This window comes from Miniopterus schreibersii (assembly GCF_964146895.1).
Source record: "Miniopterus schreibersii genome assembly, chromosome: 8".
NCBI lineage: Eukaryota > Metazoa > Chordata > Mammalia > Chiroptera > Miniopteridae > Miniopterus > Miniopterus schreibersii.
Window position 1 is genome coordinate 15431148 of NC_138109.1, and position 27455 is coordinate 15458602.

General features: G+C 50.0%; 2 protein-coding genes across 3 annotated transcripts; both read left to right on the top strand.

The window, feature by feature from the left end:
• The first annotated feature begins 259 nt into the window (after window positions 1-259).
• Window positions 260-17033, top strand: SMPDL3B (sphingomyelin phosphodiesterase acid like 3B). Of its 2 annotated transcripts, XM_081145189.1 has the most exons (8): window positions 260-493; window positions 7698-7911; window positions 8455-8552; window positions 11182-11325; window positions 12366-12538; window positions 13637-13817; window positions 13903-14036; window positions 16440-17033. In XM_081145189.1, the coding sequence occupies exons 1-8, from the start codon at window positions 433-435 to the stop codon at window positions 16803-16805; spliced, it is 1371 nt and encodes a 456-aa protein (XP_081001315.1). In that variant the 5' UTR covers window positions 260-432; the 3' UTR covers window positions 16806-17033. The 2 variants fall into 2 exon arrangements, with proteins under 2 accessions (XP_081001315.1, XP_081001314.1); XM_081145188.1 differs by lacking the exon at window positions 13903-14036.
• Window positions 17034-17781: 748 nt separating this feature from the next.
• On the top strand, window positions 17782-24685 carry XKR8 (XK related 8). The gene is made up of 3 exons (XM_081146281.1): window positions 17782-18222; window positions 20517-20713; window positions 23143-24685. The coding sequence occupies exons 1-3, from the start codon at window positions 17930-17932 to the stop codon at window positions 23850-23852; spliced, it is 1200 nt and encodes a 399-aa protein (XP_081002407.1). The 5' UTR covers window positions 17782-17929; the 3' UTR covers window positions 23853-24685.
• The last annotated feature ends 2770 nt before the right edge of the window (window positions 24686-27455 follow it).

A 27455-nucleotide genomic window follows, 5' to 3' on the forward strand; every position in this document is an offset into this window, starting at 1 on the left:
CTAGCAGTTAAGTTCCTTTGATGGCAAAGCCAGGCCATGTTATGCAGATTTGTTCTTTGTGCTGAGTGAGGCACATAAAAACGATGAGAGTTTATGACATCTGCCTCTCAGTGGCCGGGGTTGGGTGAGTTCCCTTGAGAGTCCAATTGCTGGCTGGACTGACAGGCGCTAAGGAGCTGGTGGGACAGCTGTTACTTTCTACTTCAGAGTCCAAAGGCCTGGCTGGTGTATCGCCCCGGGCAAACCCAGCTCACACCCTGCTGGACGAAGGAGGAAAAGCCAGAGGAGCCAGATGCCTTGGATGACTGGGAACACCAAGTAACACGACAGAAAGCTCTGCTCAGGCAAGTGGCCACCAAGACCTAGTAAGGAAGCCTGTGGTGTGAAAAATAGCTCCTGAAGAACCTGTCCCCTGTGACTCGAGCCCCAAGGATGAAGCTGCTCAAACTGCTGATTTTCCTGGCCCACTGGCGAGTGGCGAGGGCTGGACCAGGTAGGCGCTGCAAATGCCTGTGATGTCTTTGTTTTGTATTAGGAACTCAGGATCCAGGTTGCTGGAAGCTGCTCACAGAAAGCTGGAAGTGCTGCTAAAAATAGCAAGGCAGGGAGCTGGGCAGGGAAGCAGGTGAGAGAGTTAGCAGGTGGTAGGTGTGTTGTTTGACCTTGAAGATTGTAAGTGGAGGCGACAGCTGGCCAGGGGAGGGACACTGACTTTGCTAAGAGGTGTTGAGACATAAGAGCCAGCCAGCTGGTAGAGGGAGAAGGTGGGTGGAAGATTTGTGAATTCACTGGACAAATACTGGCTGAGAGCCTGCCATGTACCATGAGCTATTCCAGGAACCAGCAAATAAAGGAAAATAAGCAAAGCCCTAGTCCCTGAAGCATCCCTTCACCAGGAAGAAACAACCCAAAAGACACATGTAAATGCTTAGTAGTCCAGGAGATAAGTGTTGTGGGAAATAATAAAGCAGAATCAAGGGAGGGTGAGGAGGGGGTGTTTGTGGGGTGGCCAGAGAAGAGCTGTCTAATAAAGTGACATTTGAGCAGTGAGGGAAAGAGCCATGTGGACGTCTGGAGAACAATCCAGTAAGAGAGGATGGTCAGTGCACAGGCCCTGAGCTGGAAGCACAGGTGATGTGTGAGGACCAGCAAGGAAGCCAGCACGGCTGGAGCGGAGTGGGCAAGGGGGCAGGAGAGATGAGGTCAGGGAACCACGGGGGTGGGGGTGGGGGCTGGCACCAGCTCATGTATAAACTTGTAGACAATTTAAGGAGTCAAGAGTGAAATAGGTCATCATTAGATGGTTTTAGGCGGAGCCGTGATGTGATCTGACATGTAAACATTGAAAAAGAGCCTCGGGCTGTTGTACTGAGAAGAGACTGTAATGCAATATATAAAGGCAGGGGAACCAACTTACGTTGGTTTGCCTGAGACTCTCCTAATTTTAGCACTTAAAGTTTGCTGCCTTGGACACTTCTGCTGTCCTGGGCAATCTGGGACGGTTGATCACCCTAGTAAAGGAAAGGCCACCAAACCAGGGGGGAGACGACTGCCATCATCCAGTGAGAGAGGATGGCAGCTCGGCCTGGGGTGTAGGATCGGAGGTGGTGGGAGGTGGTCTGATTCTGAACTAGACTATTCACCGATGGCAGGTGTGAGAGAGGAGGACTCCAGGGTGGCTCAGAGATGCCTGTTAGAGGGTTAGGTTTCCATGCAGTTAGATGGGAGTCAGTGGTAGGGCTGGACCTGCAGTTTTCTTAGGATTCTTGACTGCCCCTCTCTGGAGTCTTTTGAATGAAACTTTAGAGGTGATCCAGCACCCTTTCCACAGCTGCAGAAATTGAATTGAGGCTGAGAGGGGAAGGACTGGCTTAGGGTTCTGCTTATTGCTTGTCCCTAGTCATTCGGTCATCCACTTCCTCAGGCCCTACCCAGGAGCAGCTGGGAGACTTGACAAAGCACTCTGCCAATGTGGCCGGGCATCTCAGAGGCCAGTGAGGAGAAGATGGGAGGTGGGGGCAGGAGACCAGACTAAAATGCCTGGGAAGGACTCAGATCCAAAAGCTGTGACTTGAAGATGGAAATATCTCTGGGACAAGCCCTCAGAGGATGTATCATTCCCTGTGAAGACAATCGGCTTGGGAGAAGGCTGGGGGTGGCGGTCTTCCTTCCACTGGAGGCAGACACCTGGCTCCCCTCTGGGAAATCAGATCCCTGCCAGTCTGACTGGAGGTTTGGAATGATTGGAAGACTCTTCCACTCCCTCACTTTCACTTTTAAATATGTTTTCTTAGAAACCCAAATGCCAATGGGCAACCCCCCAGGCCAGGGTCTTAGCGGTGAAAAGGAATCTCTTCTCCCTGTTTGTGATACTAATGAGAAATGGTAACAGGAATGGGATAGCTCAATAGATTATGGTAAAACCTCCTGGTGGAACAGATTCAAGACACTATAGCAAAATTGAAAACAATAAGCAACATTTATTAAGTACTTATGTGCCACACACTGCTGAAATTTTTGCATAATACACTCACAACAGCCTTGTGAAGTAGGGATTATCAAGGAAACTGAGCCTTAGAGAAGTTAAGTAACTAACCCAAGGTTACACATCTAGTTAATGCCTGAGCCTGGACCTGAACTCAAGCAGTACAATTTCAAGCTGTTTTAAAATAATGCTATGTAAGCCTGGCTGGGCATGGCTCAGGGGTTGAGCATCGACCTAGGATCCAGGAGATCGGGGTTCGATTCCTGGTCAGGGCACATGCCCGGGTTGTGGGCCCCATCCCCAGTGGGGGGTGTGCAGAAGGCAGCGGACCGATGACTCTCTCTCATCACTGATGTTTCTATCTCTCTCCCGTGTTTATTGAGCTAACCTTTGTTTATTGAGCAGTTATGACGGGCCATGCTTGTGCTAGGTGCTTGATATATGCTCTTTTTTTTAAAAAAAAATGTTTTCCCTCACCCAAGGATTTTTCCCATTGCTTTTCAGAGAGTGGAAGGGAGAAAGAGAAACACCAATGTGTCAGGATTCAAACCTGGGACTCAAACCCAGGACCCTTCAATCCATGGGCCAATGCTCTAACCACTGAGCCAAATCAGCTAGGGCTTCATGCAGCCTCTTTTTAAAGTCTATTTGAGACATGAAATAAAAAAAACCTTTGATTTTCCTAGTCCCTGTAAAGTGGTTTCTATTGCCATTCTAACCGTTTTGCAGACGAGGAAAAGGAGACTCAGAGGGACACGGCACTTGCCCAAGGGTCCACAGCCAGGAAGTGGCAGGGCCAAGCCTATACTATTGACCTTAAACAAATAGGAAGCCAGATATTTGTCCAGCAAAGTGGTTTTATTCAGGAACAACAAAGAATTACAATTCGGGACGTGTGGCCTAATGGAGAACTACAGTAAGTCCAGAGAACAAAAGACACGCAGGATTTTTTTCTCGAAGAAAGGATTTCACAGGGGCTGTTGTAAGCAAGGAGCCCATTGGAGGAAACGGGTAGTGCCAAGTGCAGTGGCTTTTCATTGGCTGAGCTGTAACAGTCTTTCATTGGCTCAGTGGTTGCCAGGCAAGAAAAAGATCCTCCCTCCTGCCGGAGTTGCCGGCAGAGAAACACCTGATGGAGATGGAAAGTCAGTCTCTTCCGGTTTTGGGTAATTGACCGCGAGTGTCAGGGTGTGAGAGCGCCCCCTGCAGGCCCTCCCAGCTCCAATTTAAATGAGGTTTCTGTTTATTAACGTTCACACCACTCGGCTGCCTTATGCATTATGCCGTTTGATGTGTTCTCTTGGGATAATGGGTTTTATAGGTACTTTTTTTTTCTCTCTTTTCTCCAGATTTCTGGAATGTATACGTGTATAATTTTAAAACAAAATTAAATTTAAAAAGAATTCCACAGCACCTGTAAGTTTTTACAGAATCTGAGTCTCTTCCTGAAGTGCAAGAGAATTTTGGGACAACCAGTCAGATAGCAGTCATCCCTGCTTTGCATAAAACTTGGGGTTTCTACCTCTATCTCCCCTAGCCAAGAGCTTGCGTGCGACACCAACTTGTTGTTCCTTATTTCTTCCCACACACACACACCCTATACAACACTGTTATCCTTCAGCTTCTAACTGGACAAAAACAGACACGCTTTTTCAGTGTGGGTCAGCATGGTAGGAAAACATTTCCCTCAAGAATGTTAAGCCTACCTCATGCAGCTGCTGTGGGGAAAGGGCAACCCACGTAGTTAATGCAAGGGCTCAGTAAATGCTGGATTTCACAAGTGAACCCTCTGTGTTTTGGCGGGCCTTAGTTTACACAGGAGGAATAGCAATGGAAGTGTTTGGGGTTATTGCTTAGCATCAAAAGCAAAGGACGGAAACAGGAGCCAAGATCGTTTGATGGTGTGGGTTATACACCATAACAGACACATGAGATCTCTCCTTTCCATCCACACAGCCACCCTTTTGCTATTCACATCCCCGTTTTTACAGATAAGGAAACTGAGGCTCGGCTGAGGAAATTTCTTGTTCAAGCTGCCTCTGCCTGTGTGGGGGAACCAGGATTCAAAACAAGACTTTCCTAATTTCAAGTTTCATTCATGCCCTTTCAAAAACAACCCACTGCCTCAAGTCAGAAAACCTGTCTTACCTTTTAATATCTATGTGACCTCAAGTCTCTATTTCACTGTCTATAAAACAGGGATATCAGCAGATGAGAGATTAAATGTGATAGCTAAGTAACGTCACGCACATACTTGGTAAAGCTCTGTAAAAGTTTAAGGAACCATTTTTTAAATATCCAAGATCACACTGGTAGCTAGTGGCAGAGTAAAGTGCACCAGGGTCATTTCTGTCCTGACTTGATGTGAATCACACATCTGCTGCTAACTAGCTCAGTTTCCTCATCTGTAAAATGAGTCCCATAATAGAATGTATTTCATAATTTTGTCCTGAGGCTGCATGGGTAGAGTGCTTGTCACAGCATCTGGCATTCCGTAGCTGCCAAATAAATGGCAGGTGTCTTCCTGCATTCCTTTTCTTGGCTCTGACCATAAGCAAACTCACTTTTGGCCAGTTTAAGATCATCTTGGGCTCTAGAAATTATTTTTGTGAGTCTTCCCAACCCCATCACAAATTATAGTAAAAGGAGCTCAAATTATATGACTTTTAATTAAATTTTTAATATTTGCTTTGCTTTTGAAATGATTTCTTGATTTTGATGGCATTGGCTTTTCCCACTTAAACTTTGGAGCCAATGCATTTTTTTCCTGGTCTCAGACATTTCCATGGGCCTTACAAAGCTACTAGGCCCTGGGCCCTGTGTCTGTCATCCCCAGTGGACAAGGGGGCCCCGTAACCCCTTTGATGAAGGAGGAGGAGAGCAGCAGACTGTGTTGCCTGCCCAGGGACAGTGGGCAGAGCTGAGCTCTCAATATTAAAACTAGAGGGTGCACTGTGGCCAGGAGACAGGATCTGTCTTCACTTTGTTCTGCTTCATATGTCCTGTCCCTGGACCTGCACCTTACCTGCAGAGGACAACAGCTGAGGGGACGTTGGGGCAAACAGGGGAAGGACACAGTCACTTCCTTAGGTCCCATCTCCCTCCTGTGGTAAAAGGGTGACTTGCAGAACCTCCCAGGGACCAAATTCAGAGTAACTGCTGCACTGCATTGCTGACCTCTGAAGCTTCATTTTCTTATTTGCAAAATGGGGATAATGATGAATAACACCTCCAGCACCGTGGGAGGGTGACTGTATAATGACCATGGGAGGGATAGAGATTTGTTTTGTCAGTCATTTGCACCTTAGTATGAACAAGTTTCTGCTTCTTTCCTGAGACCAGGTTTAGATCCAAAGAGGTGGGCAAAAGCTCTAAAGCACCTGGGAGGAAAAGTCAAGAACTGAGGATCAGGGGCCAGACTTTAACTTCCAGCCTGTCCTGGGCCACCCTGAATGTCCCTGAATGTGGCTTGGGTGGCACCCTGCTCTCTAACCCTGAAGGCAACAGAAGCAGGAAGGCCAGGCCCAGGCCCAGTTTCCTGAGGCTGAGCAGGTGCTGACTGTTGGCCCTGAGAGACACAGGAAATGGAGGCGGAAGTGACAGCAATGGTGGAGGGTGAGGAAATCCCAGGCCTCACCCTCGTTTTAGCCAGAAACACAGGATTTTGGGCAGAGGCCAAACCTGTTCAACCCTCTTCAATAAACATCGTTGGAACTACTTATGTCAGGCTTGGTACTGGGCGCAGATGATGAGTCCACTCCGTGTGGCCTGTTTCTTTGGCTTCCCTTCTCTCTGTTACACCAAGAGAATGTTGGCATTTCAGCCTCCCTTGGTTTGGAGCTGAGACCAGGTTCAGTCAACCTCTTCAGTAAACAGGACCACTCCCAGATGCCTGAGCTGCCACCCTGCATCCGGACTCACTGAGTACACCCACAGGAGGGATCCAGCCCAATCTGAAATTATGTTCCTTCTTTTCTGGTCTAGCATTCTTAAATTCTACTTCCACACCTCTCCCCCAGGGTTTTGGTGGCATTAATTAGCAAGATCTTACAACGCATTTGGTGTGTAAGCCTTCTTCAGACTTTTGTTTGTATTTCCCTGGGGTATGATTAGATCTGGCTCTAATTATGGGCTCAGAGAGGTGAAGCAACTTACCCAAGGTCACACAGCTAGTATTGTTGACAGAGATATTAATAGGCCAGATTTCCCTGTCGCTCGTGGGAGTGGGGTTCTTGGGTACCATTGAAATAAGCATTTTCAGAAGCCCCCACGGGAGAATGAGATGTGGTAAAAAACTTTAAAGTCCCATGCCCCTTAACCCAGTTCTGAAAAAGGTGCAGCTGGGGTTCCAGTAGAGCCAAAAGCAGGGCCAGTGTCCAGAGCTTCCATTCCATATTGCAGCTGGGCCCAGGTCAGCATCAGGCTAATTAAAGTCCATTAGTCCATTGTGCGGAGTCCACATGGCCGTGAGCCACGTGGGCGAATGCAGGGGAAGGCACCCCCTGCAACAGGAGTCCCAAGAGAGCTCGAGAGTAAAAACCAAGAGAGTGAACTCCCTTTGTCTAGGAGTTTAAATATTCAAGTTTAGAGCCCTTGCAGTGGCCACACCTATTCTGGCCACTGACTTGTTCCCAGGTGTGACTGACAGGTAAGCACCTTCCCACGTCACTCAGACCTTCCTGGGCATGTGTCCAAGCTGCCTTTGTCTAGTCCCTTCCCCCATGGATCAGCAGGGAACAGACGGAGAGTGTTAAATTACAGGTCTCTAGCAAAGCTGTATAAATGGCATGCCTGTATTATCTAGTCTTCCCTTTACTCCTTTCCTGTTAAATAATCACCAGATTATTACAACGTTGTCAGTATGCGGCTCTGTAGCCTGGGTGCTTACCCTGCCTCTCTCCCACCTTTGCTTTAAGACAAGCATTTTGCTTAGAACTCCCAAAGACGTCTTGAGGGTCACTCCTCAGCTCAATTCCTCATACTGCTGCTGGGAACTCCGAGGTGGGGAGATGGAGAGGGCCTTGTCAAAGGTCACAGGTTGGGGACAGAGCTAAGCCTGTGCTCTGCTCCACTCGATGCCTCCCTGGGCAAGTCCCATGGCCGATTTTCTCTGGACCCTTTCACATGCACAACCTCCCCTGCTCCGGCCCACTGCCTCCCCATCCGGCTCAGGGAGGGCCCAGCACTGAGGGGGGTCTCCTTTCCCCTGCAGGAAAGTTCTGGCACGTCTCTGACCTTCACCTTGACCCTGACTACAAGGTATCCGCAGACCCCCTCCAGGTTTGCCCATCAGCAGGCTCCCAGCCGGTGCCCAACTCGGGCCCCTGGGGTGACTACCTCTGTGATTCCCCCTGGGCCCTCATCAACTCCTCCATCTACACCATGAAGGAGATCGAGCCCGAGCCCGACTTCATCCTCTGGACAGGGTGAGAGCTGTCACAACAGCTACCCTCCGCCGGGTTCTGCTGGGTGCTACCTGCTGCCTGGCACCTTCCTGCACTATCCCCTTCCTCACTTGAAGCTCAGAGGGCCCCCGGGCGTGGCTGATTCCTCCCCTCCGTGTCTCCAGCTCTCACTGAGGCTGGGGAGAAGGTCATGGCACATCTGGGCACGTGGAAAACTCCCCAGTTTCAAGTTGGGGGATGAATATTGCAGCCACTCCCACTGGGACTTAGGGACTGCAGCCCTAGAGATCCCGATGCAGGGATGGGAGGGTACGTCTCATTATTCCTGTTTTACAGATGAGCTCATGGGCACTCAGAGAGGTTAAATTACTAGCCCAGGGACCCACAGCAGGTCAGTGGCAGAGCCCGGGTTTGAACACTGTCTTGTGTGACCCTCCAGCTTCAGCCTGGCCACACCTCTCAGTTCCACAGCCTCTTTTCTCACAGCAGAGCCCCCACCCCACCCCTTTTCTCTTTGCCCATCCTGAGCCACCCACACCAAACTAGCTTGGTGGTGTTTTGCAGTGACGACACACCTCATGTGCCCAACGAGAGGCTGGGAGAGGCGGCTGTGCTGGAGATTGTGGAACGCCTGACCAAGCTCATCAGAGAGGTCTTTCCAGGTAAGACCCTGCTGTCGGTTCCCCCCAGCAGTTCCTGAACCCCAGCTGGTGCCTGGCACCATGGGACAATAGCAGCAAGGTGTAGAGGAAGGGCCTTCATTCATTGACTATGATGGCTGTGGTGGAGTCCCACGCCAGACACTTCACGGCCATCATTCCTTACCTTCCAACAACCTTGCAAGGAAATGAGAGCTCACTGGCCTGTGGATGCACCAGAACCTGTTCATGGAAATGCCTGACATTTCACTGCCTTCTGCCCTCACACCAGACTCACAGCCCCTTCTCAAGGCATCTACAGTTATACACAGGCATCTTCCCTGGGTAAGTCTCGTGTGGGCTCGTACACAGCCTGTGTCCTGCTGTGGCTCCCGAGTTACCATCCATGGCCCTCAAACCATCAGCTGCTGGGACCTCTGGGAGATGATGATTTCCAGCCAAGGTGCTATTGCTTGGTGCTTCCAAGACCTTCCTTCAGAGCTTGGGAGAGCTGGCGGGGACTGTGAGTGATTAGGGCTGCAGCCCCGGGGATATGACAGGGAGAAGGGGGTCTGCGTGCCTCATCTAATGGTTCTTAAAAATGTGTTGTTGTTTTTTAAATTTTTAAAAAATATATCTTTATTGATTTCAGAGAGAGGAAGGGAGAGGGAGAGAGAGGGATAGAAACATCAATGATGAGAGAGTCAGATTGGCTGCCTCCTGCACACCCTCTCCTGGGGATCAAGCCCGCAACCCGGGCATGTGGCCTGACCGGGAATTGAACTGCAATCTCCTGGCCCAGCCAGGCTTGAAAATGGTTTTAACGCAAGCTGTGCCAAACACAAGGTATCAGGGGCTGAGTCAGGCTCTCGGGCTGCCAGCTGGGACCTGTGAAAGCAGCCCCCAGGCCCCCAGCCCCAGCTGTCCTGGTACAGCTGCTTCCTCTCAAGGTCTCAGTCATGGGTGCCCAGGACCCAGATATGGAATAATGATAATAAATAATATAGCAGCAGCAATAACTATATGTATCTATGTATTGAGTGCTAAGTGTCAGGCAGACCTCTCAAAATATGTCTTAGCTCATTCATTGTCATGATAATTCTAGAGAGGTGCTGTTACTATCTCAGCTTTACTGTGAGAAATGTGAGCCTTGGTCAAGTAAACTGGCCAAGGTTATGTGGCGAGGGGGTGGTAGGGGAGGAGGGACGCAAATCCTGGTTGGAAGGACCCAGGCCCAGTCCAGGCTCTGCTGTGTTCTAGCTGGGTAATCTTATTAAGACCCTTTTCTCCCTGGGAAAAATACAGACAATACTGGTACCTGCCCAGAGGGTTGTTGTGAGGATTAAATAAGCCAACCCATTCACTCATTTAGTCAATCAACAAATATTTATCAAGCATCTATTATGGGAGATACAAGTCTAGTGATAGGGGACTTGGCGGTGAACAAGATGTCAGGTCGTGACCTCATGGAGCTTGTACGGAGCTTCTAACAATGCCTGGCACATAGAAGCAGCAAAAGGGGGGGGGGATTCTCTCCCTTCCCATCTGCCCTTGAGATTCCAGAAATTCATGTTTTTTCTTAAATGGATCTTTAATGGCTGCTCGCAATTACTTTAACCAGGTGAGGTTTTTCCATCAGTTACACTGATGGCTTCCTGCTTTGTGACCAATTCCTGGTGGGAATTCTACTTCTACAACCTCCTCCTTTGGCAGAGCTCTCAGCATTTCCAGAACATGAAGGCTATACAGAATAAAAAGTCAGTTAGAGACATTTTCCCAACTGAGAACTGGAAGCTCCAGCCTCCCTCAGTGGTTCAAGGTCACTCTCTGGGATGAGCCAAGCTCATATAAGGCACTGCCTTGCCCTGAGCTCAAAGGAGTTTTTGTTTGTCCTCAAATATTTATTGAGCAACTACTACATGCCAGAAACAGTAGTAAAATAAAATCAGGAATGAAGCTACTCATAAGGAGGAAAGGAGTCTGACAGCCTCCCCTCCCCTCCCCTTCCTGGGCTCATTCACAGGCCAATTCCTCTGGGAGGCCTCCCCTGATTCACCGCCACCCCTGTTATACACTTCCACAGCAAGTGGCTCTTCCTTTTTTGTAAAAATAGCCCACACACCTCCCATTACTCAATACCTGTCAACCCTACTGCACTGGGTCTGGGACTGGGTGCCTGGTACAAGGTCTACAGATTGGCACAAACTAGGTGCTCAGTACACACTCTTGATTCATGAATGAGTGAAACTCCTTAGGCCTCCCAGAGTGAACCTGACCTCTTTCCTGGCTCTGGAATTGACAAGAACAAGGAACACTAAATTGCCAAGCAGCTGTAATGGATCTGAGGATGATTTAGGTCTTCTAGCTTTCCCTTCCTCTCAGCCGATGCTTCCTCTCTGCCCAGGAAACTTTCTGCTGGGAATGGGGTTAGGGTCCAGGATCCAAGAGCTCACTGCTCCTCCTTCGCAGGTCTGAGCAAAGTTCAGCCAGATTCTATAAAATGAAGTTTTCAGCTTAGCTCTGTATTTTCCTCATCTGTGGATTTTCCTTCATCATTCCTCATTGGCTCTGATGGCCAATGGCCAACTGAAGATGACTGACCCCACCAAGGGCTTCCACATACATATTTTTATGTTTCTCCTTTCCCTCCCAGATACTAAAGTATACGCTGCTTTAGGAAATCATGACTTTCATCCCAAAAACCAGTTCCCAGCAGGGAGCAACAATATCTACAATCAGGTAGCAGAACTGTGGAGACCCTGGCTCAGTAATGAATCCATCGCTCTCTTCAAAGAAGGTACTAATACCATTTGTTACTATATGCACTTATCGTATGCCAAGGTCTAATTCATCTTCACAACATCCCCATGAGATTGGTACTGATTTTATCCCCATTGTATAGATAAGGAGACTGAGGCTTAAAGGTACCAAGTCACTTGGCCAAGGTCACCCAGCTTAGAAGAGGCAGGCTTGGGGGCAAAATCCAAGGCTGACTCCAGTGCCCATGCTCTTAACCCCACAGCACTAATGAGGATCAGCAGTGAATATTTATTGAGCATTTACTGTGCCAGGCACTACCCTCAGGGTGTTACTAGACTGTTGGCAAAAAAAACTAGGAAAGGGCAGTGACTTTTAATTCAGCTCAAGCAGGGTTTTTCAATCTTGTCACTATTGACATTTTGGGCAACATAAGTGTTTGTAGTGGGAGCTGTTCTGTGCACTGTAGGATGTTTAGCAGCATCCCTGGCCTCTACCCACTAGATGCCAGTAACACCCCAGTTGTGATAAACAAAAAATATCTCTAGACATTGCCAAACGTTTCCTGGGGGACAAAAGTCACCTTGTTGAGGACAACTGATCCCAAGATGCAGCTAGCCCAAGGTAACCCTGACTACTCTCTTCCCTTTCCTCAGTTCCCTGCTGCTGAGGCTCCCCATTGGTCAGGCCAACCAGAAGACTGTGGCTCAGAAGTCCATTGATTTAGTTCAATAGATCAGCTCCTGGGGCAGAGAGCTGTGGAGAAGGGTTGATGGTGTATCTGGAGGGGCAAACACACGTCATTGTTATCACCATTATACAGATGAGGAAACGGAGACACAGAGAAGTTAAGTAGCTTTCCTGAGTTGCACAGCTAATAAGGGACAGAGCCAGGACATGAACCTAGGCAGCCTGGCTCCAAAGTCTTTGGTCTTAACCCATGATGCCCCTCTTATGGGAAAGATGGGGAGGGAGGACCCAGGTAGGGAGAAGGTGGGAGAGTGAAGTGAGAGGGGGCAGAGGTGTGTTTGGTCAGAGGCAGAGGAACCCTTCATATTTTCCCGGGCGGTGATGTCCTAGGTGCCTTCTATTCTGAGAAGCTGCCGGGGCCCGGGAGGACTGGGCGAATCGTGGTCCTCAACACCAATCTGTACTATAGCAACAACGAGCAGACGGCCAGCATGGCTGACCCTGGCCAGCAGTTCCAGTGGCTGGAAGACGTGCTGAGCAATGCGTCCAGAGCTGGGGAAATGGTAAGGGCTCCCCCCTTCTCCTCCCCCTCTCTGGAATCACTTCCTGAACAAGTCTCCCACCTCCACACAAATCCATCTACTCTCTCCAGATGCCCACATCACAGAGGGTCTTCAGCAGCCTGGCACCAGGAGGGGGCTTTTTCCATCCTCAGAACAGCTTGTGAGGCTGGGACCCCAAAGCCTATTACAGATGTGAGGCTCCCGAGGGGAGGCGATGATCATCACACAGTTAGTGGTAGAGCTGAGGCCAGGACCCCAGTCTCTGCACTCCACGGCCGTGGCCCACACTGTGGGCTAGACCTCGAGGGGATGCCCTGCCCTTGGGGTGTGTCCGTCTAGTCTGCTGGGCTGGCGGCCCCCCAAGGACTGGCCCTGTGTCTCATTTGCTTGAGTCCCTGCACGGAACAACAGCACATCCCAGCAGGATGTCATGGCTGGTGCTTCTGGGCCCTCACTATGGATTATGTCATTTAACTTTCAAAGCTCCACCAGTTAGGTGCTATTCCCAATTAAAAAACTGAGGCTCAGAGAGGTGACACACCTCTCTGATGGTGTCCAAGCTGTAGTCTGACTCCAAAGTTCATGCTCCTAACTGTCTCTCCCTCACCCCCACTTTACCCGTTGCAGTGACGGCCAAGGGCCCAGGTAGCGTTAGCTGAGCGACTCAAGGAACGTAAGACGCGATCACACATTAACACATAGCATGTGCGATGCAGTCGTGCAAGGCAGGCTCAGTTACAGTGCCCGGGCTCTCCAAGAGAAGACCAGTCTGTGAGGATCAGGAAGGTTTCACGGGGAGGTGAACTTTGAAGTGGGTTTTGAAGTCTGAGTAGGATTTACAGAAGTGAAAATGAGAAGGGTACTCCAGGTGGCAGGCACAGCACGCGCAAAGGCACAGAGGGGGGAAGCAGGTGTACCTTCGATCCTGGGTACAGAGAACACTGGAGTCCGCCCGGAAGAGGGAAAGCAGAGGGCTTTGACAGGAGGTACACCTGAGCCTATCTGCTTGCCTTTGGGGAGATGGGCGAGTTTTGAGAGGTGGAAATGAAGGGGTGGGGAGGTCATCTCTGAGTCCCTCCTGGCACTGCTTCCTCATAGGTGTACATCATTGGCCACGTGCCCCCGGGCTTCTTCGAGAAGACGCGGAACAAAGCATGGTTCAGGGAGGAATTCAACGAGAAGTACCTGAAGGTGGTCCAGAAGCACCATCGAGTCATCGCAGGGCAGTTCTTCGGGCACCACCACACCGACAGCTTTCGGATGTTCTATGATGATACAGGTACTCAGCCTGGAGGGCACCTGCCAGCCTCCCTCCCTCCTTCTCTCGCCAGTCTCTCTCAGTCCCATTGTCTCTCTCCTGAAAGGTGCCCCCATCAGTGTTATGTTCCTTACACCTGGAGTCACCCCATGGAAAACCACACTACCTGGAGTGGTCAACGGGGCCAATAATCCAGGCATCCGGGTGTTTGAATATGACCGAGCCACACTGAGTCTGCAGGTCAGGAGCCCTGGGTCTGCTGGGGCTACAGGAGAAGGGAGGGGAGGGACCTGAACGTATCACCACACTCCCTAACTCTTTCCCAGATAATCCACACTCTAATGACCACCGAACCTCAGGAAGGTCAAGTTACTTCCACCCTTCTAGAGCTCAGGATCAGACCCCTGGTGCTGTCACCAAATCCTGCCACCAAATCAAGTCATTTCTCCTTTCCCCAAGTCTCCCTTTGCCCTGGATCATTGTCATGGCCTCCTACCTGATTTCTCTGCCTCTAGCGCTGCCCTGCTGAAGCTCATCTGCTACATACTACAGAAACGATTAATCTTGCTAAAGCACTTATCTCTCTCCTGCTCAAAAACCTTCCATGGCTCCCCAGTGTCCCCAAGATAAAATGGATCTCCTTGGCCTGGTATTCAAGTGTGCCCTCAGGCCCATTGCCCATGTCTGTCTTCTCTACACTGATTACACTGCAGCCAAAGCAGGTCCCTAACTCATCAAGCACTCCCTCACCTCCTGGGATGTGCTTGTGATTGCTGAAATGACAAAGAAATATTATTCCTTAATTTATTCAACAAAATATATTAATTATCTGCCATGTGCCTGGCCCTGTGCTAAGCTCAGGAGATACATAAGTGAACAAAAACAAAATCATTGCTCTCCTAGAGCTGACTTCTTACAGGAGCCAATAAACAAATAAAGTATGGCAAGAGATAAGTGCTAAGGAGAAAAGAAAACAGTGAAGAGACAGGTGGTGATGGTTACGGAGTGTGCATGCGAGTGTGTGGCAGGGAAGTGTCACTGACAGGATGACATTTCACTTCTGAGTAAACTGAGGGAGTGAGCCACGTGAGCATCTGGGGAAGGTGAAGGAAGAGCAAGTGAAAGGCCCTGGGGTAGAAGTGTGCCTGGTGTGTTAGAAGAGCAAGGAGGCCAGTGTGGTCACAGTGGGAGGCACAGTGGGAGGGACAAGGTTAGATCACGCAGGCCATGAGTAGGACTCTGGATCTAGAAGGTTTGGGGCAGAAGAATTAAACATACTGACTTACAAAATTGCAAAATCACCGCTTCTGCCGTGCAGAGAACAGGCTGGGGGGCAAGGGCGGAAACATGAGGATGAATTGGGAGGCGGCTTTAAAAGCAGGAGACGTGATGCTGCTGTGCGCCAGGGTGGTAGCAGTTGGGTGGTGGGAAGGGCCAGATCCTGGATGTATTCTGAAGACAGAGCAGACAGGATCTGCTAGTGGACTGGATGAGGAGTGTGAGAGAAAGAGGAATCGATGAGGACTCCAAGGCTTTGGTCTGAAAACCCGTAAGGATGAAACTGCTATTGACTGGGATCACTGCAGGAGGAACAGGTTTTGGAGGGAAGATAAATCTGGTTTTGGACCCATTAATTTCAGGATGTCTAAATGGCATCCAAGTGAAAATGCTGAGGGAGGAGGCACGTGGAGTTCCAGGAAGGGGTGGTTATTGAGATTTAATCTGGGAGTTGAGAAAGGCCATTTAAAACCACGGACTAGATAAGATAACCTGGTTCCTTGATTCTTGGAGTAAATGGAGATAGAGAAGAGGTCTGAGGATTTTTAAGAGTATGACTTCTTGCCCACATGGGCACTCAGAGGGCCTTAGTGAGGGGAATCACAGGCCAGGACTCCCTCCTCCCTGCTGCACCTGGTCCCACCAACCTGCCTCACGTCCTTCTCAGGGAGGGAGTCAGACACACCTGGGTTTGAATCCTGGCTCCACCACTCAGGAGCTTTTTGACCTCCTTGGGCCTCCGTTGGTTTATCTGTAAAATGGGAGGCAGGAAGTGTCATCCATCCATGGCAGTTCCTCTTACCCCACCTCTAGTGACCTGAAGCAGGCCCATGAATTTAAGTGGAAAGTGCTGCACAGATAAACCCTTCCAGATTCTAGTACTGAAGGTGCACCCGAGTCCTCGGGGTCTTGGGTGTATCCCAGGCCTCCAATCAACCACATTTCTATAACCTCTCTCAGCCAGGCACTCCATCCTACCTCTTTTAAGTTGCTTTTTATCCATTCATTCTGTAAATATTTACTGAACATCTTCTGTGTCCCCGGGAGCTTCCTGGAACAGAAAATGCTCAGGCCATGGGGTAAACCACCTGGTTCCACTCCTGCCTTGGCCACTGAACACCTGTAGGACCCTGGGGGGAAAAATTAACCTCTTTAGGACTCAGTTTCTTCATCTGTGAAATGGGGGTAATAAGCACAGATACTGCATCAGATTCACTCAGAGGATGTCTGTCATACACACACCTGGTAAGTAGTAAATGCTCATTAATTAACAGACATTATGGATATATAGAATCTGGGGGCAAAGGCGAGGTGCAGGGTTGGGGGTGGAAGCAGACATCTGCTCAAGGTCGCCTTCCTCTCCAGGACATGGTGACTTACTTCGTGAACCTGAGCCAGGCGAACGCGCAGGGGGAGGCGCGCTGGGACCTGGAGTACCGCCTGACCGCGGCCTACGGGGTGCCAGACGCGGCCGCCCGCTCCATGCACGCGGCGCTGGGCCGCATCGCCGGCGACCAGGGCGCGCTGCAGCGCTACTATGTCTACAATTCCGTCAGCTACGACACGCGGGCCTGCGACCGGGCCTGCCGCGCCGAGCACGTGTGCGCGCTGCGCCAAGTGGCCTTCGACGCCTACGCCGCCTGCCTGCGAGCCTCGGGCGCCGCACCCACGCGCGCGCTCGCGCTCCTGCTGGCGGCGCTGCTCAGCGCGGGCGCGTTGCTCGCGTGGTGACCTCGGGCGCCGCCTGCAGGGTAGCTGCGTTTGCCTTCCTCCGGGTAGACTGGGGCCAGCGTCACCCACCGAGGGCTGGACTTTACCATTTTCCCGGCCACCGCAGAGTGAACGAGGATGGGACAGCCAGATCAGGAGGAAATGAAGCCCAAAGACCCTACCTACCACAAGCACATTTCTTCCAAGTTTCACGTTTTATATATTAAAGAACCCCTCCTTGTGCCTCTTATTCTGTGCATTATCCTTTCAATATGTAAATAATGTTTAAAGCAACTCTCTTGCACAGTTAGTGAGTGTTCCTCCACTGATGACGGGAGTACATTGAGCCCCGAGGAAGATGTGGCCTCCCTCGCACAATTGCCCAAAGTCAAGACACACTTAGTTGGCGAAGTCCCGCAATCTGGGATCAGAATAGGCCTTTTTGGTTTTTTGTTTTGTTTTTAAAATATGTATTGATTTCAGAGAGAGGAAGGGAGAGGGAGAAAGAGGGATAGAAACATCAATGATGAGAGTCATTGATCAGCTGTCTCCTGCATGCCCCCTACTTGGGATCCAGCCCGCAACCCGGGCATGTGCCCTGACCGGGAATCGAACCTCCGTCCCCTGGATCTTAGGTGGATGCTCAACCGCTGAGCAACGCCAGCCGGGCTAGGCCTTTCTGTTTTGTTTCGCAACAATGCAACGTGAGAGGTGGCAGTTCTAGCCTGGACGCTCATCTCTGGCCATTTTCGCCATCATGGACCTCCAGGGGTCTTAAATGCAAAGCAAGGCAATTAGAAACCTGCTACATTAAGGGCAGTGCAGCTCCGACGCCCTTCTGGGGACCTAGCGGCCCTCGGCGCTCCGCGGGTCTGGGGAGGGGAATCCCTGCGAAGGCTGCAGAGCCAGGGTCAGGGCGGCCTTCCCCGGAGCGGCGAGGCTGGGGTGGTGGACCCCAAACAGCTGGGGCGGAGTCTGCGGGCCTCGCTCCACCCCGGACAGGGCGGGACCGGGAAGTCCCGCGCAAGAGGTCCCGGCGGTGGGAGGCTCGGAGAGTTGTGACCGCCTCCTTCCTGCCGCTAGGACCCGGGCGGGGAAGGCGGGTGCCAGCCCAGAAGAGAAGAAAGGGGAGAGGCCGGCGGGTCATGTCCTGGTCACTGCGCACCACTCTCCTTTGGGACCTGATCCTGGGCGTCCTGGGCATCTCCGCCTTCCTGATCCACCTGGGCTCCGACCTGTGGGCTGTGAGCCAGTATGCGCTCCGCGGCCGCTACGTGTGGGCCGCGCTGGTGTTGGCGCTGCTGGGTCTCGCCTCGGTCGCGCTGCAAGTCTTCAGCTGGGTCTGGCTGCGCGCGGATCCCGCTGGCCTGCACTCGTCGCAGCCCTCAGTCCGCTGCCTGGCGCTGCTCCACCTCCTGCAGCTGGGCTACCTGTACAGGTGAGCGCCCTGACACGGGGAGGGGGTGGGGAGGCACCCGTGGGCGCCGTCACCTGCAGGTGAGCTTCCAGCTCCTTAAAGAAAGGTAACTCTGGGTGACAGCGCTCAGAACTCACCTAGCCCTACCCTTCCTCTCACAGGTAAAGGAACTGAGGCCCAGAGAGGAAAGGCATGATTTGGAGTCAGATCTCTCTGGGGGCCAGTCTTGGCTTTACCCCCTGTGACCTCATTCCTGGCTTTTTCTGAGCTTGGGTTTCCTCCTCTGTTAAAAAGAGGTAGTAAATCTAGACATAGGTCTGGCAGGCAGGCCTGTTGTGAGGAGTGAAGGAAAGACCACAGTGCTCAGCTCCTGATGGACTCTGTTGAAAGGGCAAAGACGTGCAGAGAGACCAGAGTTCCTTTTAGCTGAGGATGGGGCCTTGGGCAAGTCACTTGACCCCTCTAGGTCTCAGTTTACTCATTGTTCCAGTGGCATGGTCATAGTGCCTCCTTCTGTTTGGTAAGGATTAAATGAAATGAGACCTGTGAATTGTGTGCAAATGTGAGCTAGCTTCATGAGAGTTTCTGCAGTCCTGACCCCCCAGAGCAGTACTTATTCCCTCACCCCTGAGGGCCTCTCATCTTTTCTTTCCCAGTTAGTTGTATTCTCCCAGAAAATTTCCTCCCTGCCCCCCGCCCACCCCTGACCAAGCAAGAGGGCAGAGATGGGGTTTGACTCTTCCATGCCCCTGGAGCCAGCCAGGGCTGGGCATAGGCCCAGTCCCAGAAAATCTGCGTGGGTTTTGCTCTTTTCTAGAACTGGCAGAGCCCGCTAGAGATGGGGAAACTGATACCAAGGGGTCAGAGTCATGGGATAAAGTCAGGACGCAATGTGGCCTTGGTTGGGATGGGGTGGCTGGAGCCAGGGTCTGCTCTTGAATCCATTTTTACAGATTCTCTCCAGCTCTTGCCTTGACAAAGCTGCATCGAGTGCCCAGGAGTGGGCAAGAGGGGCTTTGAATGTTGCCGTTTTGCCCGAGGGACTGTACAGGCATCAGTAAAACTCTGGGTGGCATGAAGAGACACACTTATTACCATCTTGGCAGGCCTTGATGAGCCCCGAATCCATAACTAAATCATGCATCTTCCATTTTCCTATTTCTGCTGAGTGTGAGGCAGACAATGTACTAAGCTTTGGTTTTGAAAATGGGATTTCTGTGTCTGCCTGTGACTAGGCTGAGGCAGGACTCTGCCATGGCATTGAGGGACCAGAGGCGAGGCTTCTGCTGAAGGAGAGCCCCAGCCTGCCTGCCTACTCCCTTACTGTGTTGTCAAGTGCGTCCAAGGGAGGTAACAGTATGTGTCTGACGAGTGAATTCACAGTGAGTGAATGGGCTCAGCTCCCAGTAGCCAGTAGACCAGTTGTGGGTGGGGGGAGCCTTAGTGCATCTTCCACTCCCCCCTCATGCCAATGGGTCACCCAGGCCTGTCTGTCCAACTTCTGGGCTCTCTTTTTTTTTTTTTTTTAAATATATCTTTATTGATTTCAGAGAGAGGAAAGGAGAGGGAGAGAGAGAGACAGAAACATCAATGATGAGAGAGTCATTGATCGAGCCCGCAACCCGGGCATGTGCCCTGACCGGGAATCGAACCCTGATCACCTGGATCCCAGGTTGATGCTCAACCGCTGAGCCACACTTGGCCAGGCTTCTGGGCTCTCTTAACTCAGCTGGTCTCCATCCCCACCACTCTGGGGCTCTTGTCCTTTCTCCCCAGATTGTTACAACAGTCTCTTAAATAGATCCCTGCTTCTGGTCTATCCCCTTCTATGCTTCTTCTCCACAGCCTGGGAGCTCTTTCTAAAGCACAATCTGACCTGTCTCACTGGTGCTCAGAAGTTCTCAGTGGCTCCCCTTCCCCACAGGATCCTAAGAAATCCTTAGGCTTGCTAAAATTTGAGGACTGTTGCTTTAGGCAATTATATTGTGTGCCTTTGATATTCAAACACTACTGCTTATTCGCTCTTTGGTTATGTTTTCCCATCTGTAAAATGGGGATATTGTAAAACATAAAATTGGACAAGGTTTGTGATGAACTTGGGACAGTGCCTGGCCAGCAGGAGCAGCAGGAGTTGTATTCATCCATTTTACAGATGGAGAAACAAGTTCAGTGAGGTTAAGTTGCTTGCCCAAGGCCCCACAGCATGTTAGCGATGAGCTAGGATTGGAGCCTGTCTGCAGGTACCTGATAGGTAGGGGAAGGAGGAATGCCTCAGGACACTAACCTGGCCCCTGGGGTCATCCCTGTGCGTCTAGGTGCATGCAAGGGCTGCAGCAGGGGCTGTTGGTGTGGCAACAGGAGGTGCCCTCCCAGTTTGACTTGGCCTATGCTGACTTCCTCTCCCTGGACATCAGCATGCTGCGGCTCTTTGAGACCTTCCTGGAGAAGACGCCGCAGCTCACGCTGGTGCTGGCCATCGTCCTGCAGAGTGGCCAGGCCGAGTACTACCAGTGTGAGTAGTCATTCTGCCAGCAGCTAGCCCCACTTTCACAGCTTGGGAAAGGTTCCCACAAATCTCAGAAACGCTTTCACTCTTTTATAAGGACTGCCTAGGAAATAGGAGCACATCCTTTAGTCAGGCTGGTCTGGGTTCAGTTCCAAAGTCAAATCCAAACACTGGCTGTATGAATTTGGACAAATGACTCAACCTCTCTGAGAATCGGTTTGTTTTCATCTGTAAAATAGACGTAAATAATCCTACCTCATAGAATCGATGAAAGGATCAAGGGATGTGATGCATATAGGCCTAGTGCCTGGTGCATAATAAATCTTAATTGTAACTTTTGCAATTTTGAAGACAACAGATAAAGTGTGTAGGGTGCCTGACACATAATAGGCAACTTGGTCTGTAACTGTTTATTGAGCACCTTCATTCACTTAAGTTTTTATTGAGCAATTCTGTGCTGGAGACACTGCAGTGAACAAGGACCAGCCCCTGCCCTGCTGGGCTGACTGTAAAGCAGGTAATTAAAGTGGGCTGAAAACGGAGAGGCAGGTGGCCTTATAAGCCATGGGAGAAGTTTGTACACTGAGGAGCTTTGGGAAGGTTTCCTCCTGTAAAAGGGTAGTATTGGGCTCAAGGTTGCAGACCAGCTGGTGGCCCAGCTAGGACTTTAACTCACTCATGTCTGATTCAAGGTCCAGGACTCTCCTTTCTCTGCCACCCCCTCCCCATCCCCCCGTAGATGCCACAGCCTCCCAAGGAACAAGTCTCCACTCTGCCATCACTCACCGTGTGACCTGGGGAAGACTCCGGTAGTATTAATTGAAAAACACCAGTAATAGCGGCCATCATGATCAAGTGCCTACTATTGACCGGGCACTGTACAGAGTGCTTTATTGTCACATTCACAGCCTTGTAGGTTGGTGCTATGTTTATCTCCATTTTGCACAGAGGAAAGAGGTACAGAAAGGTAAAGTGATTTGCCCTGGGACACACAGTACTTAGGGGGCACACATTTCTGTTTGTCTATTTGAGGGCAGTGGGTATCTAGGACCAGGGACAAATGGATACAGTCTACACTGAACGTGTATGGGGGATGGGGGAGAGGAATGATGGAAGAGACAGATTTCCCCAACTTTTTATTTAGCAAACATTTGTTCAGCTACTATTATGTGGCACGTACTGGGCTGCCTGGGGATCCCAGGGGAGCAGAATCAGTTTCCTATCCTGCAGGAGCTCAGAGATAAGGAAATAGATAATTACTTCAACAGAAGTGAGTGGGGTGGGATCTGGATGGGTGGCTCTAGGGGATACTCAAGCTGGAACTTGCAGGGTAAGGAGGAGCAGGCCACGAGAAACGGGGCATGTGCTCCTGGCCTTCCTATCATGGGCAAAGCTGCGTGCCCAGAGAATGCGGCGTGCTGGGCAGACTGGAAGAATAGTCTGAGACTCAGAGTGTGCGGAGTTAGGATGATGGCCACAGATGTGAATCCAGGCTGCGCGTGGGTTCCTGGCCCAAAACAGGTTCCCAGTAAACATCTATTGAATGGATGTGGTGGGAAGGAGGCCAGGGAGGAAGCATTCTAGAGACATTCCAGTGCTGCTTCCCTCCCTCCCTAGGGGCCCTGGTGCTTCTAAACCATGGTGGACAACCAGGAGGTGGGATAGGATCCCCACTGTAAACTTTTTGAGTCTTGGAAAATTGAGAGCGGGGCCCAGTCTGAGCATGGAGGGGAGGGGAGTGAGGATGTCCCGGCCATACAGCAGGGCGCCTTCAGCTGGAGGCCTGTTGCCACCTTGTGGGGTTTCCAGCTTCCCTTTCTTTTCTTTTTTTAAAAATATATCTTTATTGATTTCAGAGAAAGGAAAGGAGAGGGAGAGAGAGATAGAAACATCAATGATGAGAGAGTCATTGATCGAGCCCGCAACCTGGGCATGTGCCCTGACCGGGGATCGAACCCCGATCGCCTGGATCCCAGGTTGACGCTCAACCGCTGAGCCACGCCCGGCCGGACAGCTTTCCTTTCTGAGACTAAGAAAGGGGAAACTGGGACTACTGATTTTCAGATGCAAGAAACACTTGGGCTCTTTCGGGAAAGGAAGGGTTACAGGGCTCTCTAAGATGCTCATGGTGTGGCCAAGGCCCAGGGGTGTAGATGAAAGTGTATATGTCACACAGCCTCTTATCCCTAAAAAATATCACTGTGATAGCATCTGAAAAGTAAAGCTTTGTGGTGGAGGGCAGACCCCATATTTGAATCCCAAGCCTGTTTTTGGTTGTGAGAACAATGTTCTCTAGCTGTAGTTTTCCCTTCCACAACTTAGGGGTTCTAATACCCTCCTCAGGGTGGTTTTGAGGGCCCCCAGAACCTGCAAGCTCTGGGGAGTGCCAGGCAGGCTGCCCACAGGGCTCAGCTGTTCCCTCTTCCTCTCCGTAGGGGTCGGCATCTGCACGTCCTTCGTGGGCATCTCGTGGGCACTGCTTGACTACCACCGGGCCTTGCGCACCTGCCTCCCCTCCACGCCCGTCCTGGGGCTGGGCTCCTCCGTGATCTACTTCCTGTGGAACCTGCTGCTGCTGTGGCCCCGAGTCCTGGCTGTGGCCCTGTTCTCAGCTCTCTTCCCCCGCTACGTGGCTCTGCACTTCTTGGGCCTGTGGCTGGTGCTGCTGTTCTGGGTCTCGTTTCAGGGCACCGACTTCATGCCAGATCCCCACTCTGAGTGGCTGTACCGGGCAACAGTGGCCACCATCCTTTATTTCTCCTGGTTCAATGTGGCTGAAGGTCGCACTCGAGGCCGTGCCACCATCCACCTGGTGTTTCTCCTGAGTGACAGCATTCTCATGGTGGTCACCTGGGTGACTCAAAGTGCCTGGCTGCCCAGTGGGATCCCCCTGCAGGTGTTGCTGCTTGTGGGAGGCATCAGCTTCTTTTTGGGTCTGGTTCTGCGGCTTGTCTATTACCGCTGGCTGCACCCCAGCTACCCTTGGCAGCTTGCGCAGGTGGACGGGACCCACGCCTTCCGCTCCCTCGAGTGCTATCAGCTGCCTCAGAACAGGCGTGCGGACCATTTGGCTCAGAATTTTTTCCCCAAGGCTAGGGAGGAGGCTGCTTGGCCCCAGGAGGGAGAGGTAAATGGAGTCCTTTGAGGCAGGGTCAAACCCAGCCAGGGACAGAAGGACACGTGCAGTCAGTTAGATTGCAGGAGAAGATAAGCTAATTATGCTGCTGTGGGCCTTGATTCACTCAACAAGCTCTTGATGCCTGCTCTTGCCAGGCACCAAAGACCAGAGTTGAGTAAGACAGAGGCTGGCCTTCCAGGCCCTGGAGGTCAAGAGCCTCAATTATGTTCAAAGCACTTTGGGAAGAAAGAAGAGATCCTCTTTTCTGTACCTCCCAACCAGTATATCTGGTGCCCCAAACACCCCAGTGTTGGTATTTTCACCTCCGAAATAATTGGAGGAGGTGCTCTCCTACCCTTTGGTTCCCCTAGCCTGAGCTAGAAGGCCTTGACCTCCAGGATGTGTTCTCTAGAGTTCTTCCCCCTCTGCCCCACCTCAGTCATTCAATTCACTCACCAAATGTTTACCGAGAGCATTTTATGTGCCAGGGACATTATTTTATCCTTGGATCCTAGAACAAGATCAGCTGCCACCCTGCCCATCTCCAGCTGCTCCATGCTGGAGCCATGGATGCCCAACTGGCTGGCCTCCGTTAACCCCTCCAAGGCCTTAGTGCAGCTGGTCCAGCCTCTGTCCCTGCTCTCCAGGGGCTGCCTTTCAACCAAGTGCCTTGTGAACCTATGGTCTGGGCCATGGTTAAGCTGGTTGAATATTTTTTTACACTTTAGACAGTGTATTTTCTACCTCAGAGTCTATTGTGAGAAGGAGAGGTGTATGCGTGTCTCTGCAGGTGAGAGACATGTATGTGCTGTTTTGTTCAACAGTATTATTAGGTTATTATTAAAACCTTATAAAATCATAAAAAAAATAAAAAATAAATAAAACCTTATAAAATCCTACAAACTAGTTGTGTCATTAATCTAAATCTACAGAATTCAAAGCTGCCTGCAAAGAACGGGTCAGGGACACAAAATCCACTGCTCAAAATCGGTAAAGGCCCTGGGACAGAGAAGAGGGCTGGCTTAGGCAGGACTTCTCAATGTTGTTTTCTAAGTTTCAGGAGCCGGTGAGCCAGCGTGGGGTTGATCGTTCAGGTGGGATCAGAACCCTGGTCTGGATTGACAAGTGCTCTGCTGCTGGGCCTGGCAGGAGTAGCCACAAACACCTTTAGTGCCAGGAAGCAAATACAGGAGCCCAGGTGAAGGTCTTTTTGCTGGGAGCTCAGGTAGCTTTTGCTGGGCGCTCCAGTGATGAGGTGGCTTAAGGGATGTGGAAGTGGGCAGTGGTGCCAGGGAGGTGGAGCCTTTTGCTGCTCTTGGGAGATCTGTGGTTTGGAGAAACACATAACAGGAAAAGGGTGCTGGAGACAGAAGAAAACAGTCACCACTGTGATGGGACTCAGGACAGTCTCCATTTCATGACTTGTTCTAGTGGAGACTCATAAGTAGGGTAAGTAAGACAGTGTATCTGATAGTGTTAAGTGCTAACAGAAGTAGGGAAGGGGGCAGGGAGTGTGTGTGTTTTTGTGTGTTATGTGGGAGTTACAGTTTTATGTAGAATAGCCAGGGAAGGCCTCCCTGAGAAACCAAGCCCTAAAGGAGATGAGGGAGAGAGCCATGCGCATGAATTTTATCCCAGACCCCAAGTCAGCAGGGACTGTATGAAGGAGGGCTTGTAGCTGCTATATTGGCCCACAGCCAAGCATGACACAGAGATGAGGGTTGGCAATAGGAAGAGGCTCCGGGAACATGATGCTGGTGCTTTTCTACATATATAACATAGTAGAGGCAGAAAGGACTTCCAGACTTCTAAATTTCATGGACCAGTAAAATTTAATTTTGAACAAAAAAGGCAGTAAAAAGTATCACCATCTATTATCTTCATCATCTCTAAAAGAAAGGATATAATGTACTCAGGGAAAGGACCATTCTTTTAATTGAATACATTTCAACACACACATGCACACACACAACAGTGAAATAATTATCATTTTTCTTAACCCATAAAGAATGTCAGGTTGAGACCCCAGACAGTGGGCTAAGTGCCCAGCCTAGCCTTGGATGTAGATCCTAAGTTTCACTAAATCAAATACTTGCTCCGTTTACTTTTCCACATTTCTTCCTGTCGTATGTGGAGACTAGACTCAGGGGAGATGCCAAATATATCAACAGAAGGTGCAAAGTAGGGAATTCCCTATTTTCCCCTGAGAAAACATCCCCAAAAAGATGTTTTTAATTTTTTGCCAAAGTTCTATACTCTAGATGAAGTTGTCAAATGATGGCAATATATATGCAATTAACTCCAAAGTAGACTAAAAAGCTATAGAAAAAGCTTCATTTGTATATACACTTAAAAGTTTACAGAGTCAAAGACTTTACAAAGATGAGTGACATTACATGCCATTAGGAATTTCTTTTGAAGATTCCTGTCAATCCTTTTTTTCAAAATGTCAATAAACCTATTTTTGAAGAATGAAAACCTCTTGAATTGCCTGCCACCAAAAATTTTTTGAGAAATGTGCAGATGTTATACTTATTGCAGAGGGAGACGGAGGCGTTTACTCTTTGGGCTTGAGCAGCAGTCAATACTCTAATATTTGTACTTACAAGCAAGTAAGGATCTAGCAACTCACAAGTTGGCTTCATTGTGGTTCCAGCATGTGCATCTTCTTTTTTTAAATAAATAAAAATTTTTGCCCTAAATCCTCACCCAAGGATATGTTCTATTGATTTGAGAGAGAGGAAGGCGGGGGGTCAAGGGGGAGACATTAATTGGTTGCCTCTCGTAAGTGCCCCGACGGGAAATCGAACCGTCAACCTAGATATGTGCCCTGATCAAGAATTGAACCAGCAACCTTTTGGTGTACAGGCTGATGCTTCAACTAACTGAGCCACCCGGCCAGGCCAAAATATGCGCCTTCTGATGAAAATATTTAATGCCTAGAGTACATAGCAACCCCCTCTTTTCTAGGGCAACTTGGGAGAAAATACATCTTGTAGTCTGACGTGTATGGTGCTTGGAAGCTAGAACTGAATTCTGATTTGCTTCACTGGAATAAAAGGCAAAATAATTCTTGATTTTTCCAGACCAGTAACGGACAGTCAAACCCAAACCTGAAGAAATGAAATGAGAAAAAGTAGCTGATGTGACATGAAATCGGGCCAAGTCAAACAAGGTTTGATGTCAGTTTGTCCGTTTTATTGCTTTTGCATTTTAAGCTCAGCACAGCAAGTTACTCTCTTTAATAACTGAGTTTCAGCACATTTGACAGCAAATGAAATCTCTCATCATACCAGTCCTAAACTTTAAAAAGCAATATATTCTATAGACAATTAAGAAACTTTCCCTTGCACATTATTTTAAAATCTTTTATTTTCCCATGTACATTTATACCAAATGGTTAGTCACCTGGTTTCTACTTTTTTGGTGAAATTAATGACTCATTTATTAAAAGGGCGCTATCTTTTAATGAGTGCTTCAGGTTTTTATGAAGCCTTACTTAGTCTCCTACCAGCTGGGTGGATCCTATTCAGAAAAGACACAGGAGGAAACTGTATAGAAAATAAAAACTTTATTTTTTTTCAAGTTTACAAGATAGTTCCCATTACATATAACATTATGGTCAAAGAC

Excerpts from the sequence above, each read along its gene's own strand:
- SMPDL3B (XM_081145188.1), top strand. The coding sequence starts at position 433 with ATGAAGCTGCTCAAACTGCTGATTTTCCTGGCCCACTGGCGAGTGGCG. Across the intron at positions 11,326-12,365 it reads CATCGCTCTCTTCAAAGAAG|GTGCCTTCTATTCTGAGAAG; the intron begins GTACTAATACCA and ends GTGATGTCCTAG. Across the intron at positions 12,539-13,636 it reads CGTCCAGAGCTGGGGAAATG|GTGTACATCATTGGCCACGT; the intron begins GTAAGGGCTCCC and ends GCTTCCTCATAG.
- XKR8 (XM_081146281.1), top strand. The coding sequence starts at position 17,930 with ATGTCCTGGTCACTGCGCACCACTCTCCTTTGGGACCTGATCCTGGGC. Across the intron at positions 18,223-20,516 it reads CAGCTGGGCTACCTGTACAG|GTGCATGCAAGGGCTGCAGC; the intron begins GTGAGCGCCCTG and ends CTGTGCGTCTAG. Across the intron at positions 20,714-23,142 it reads CCAGGCCGAGTACTACCAGT|GGGTCGGCATCTGCACGTCC; the intron begins GTGAGTAGTCAT and ends TCCTCTCCGTAG.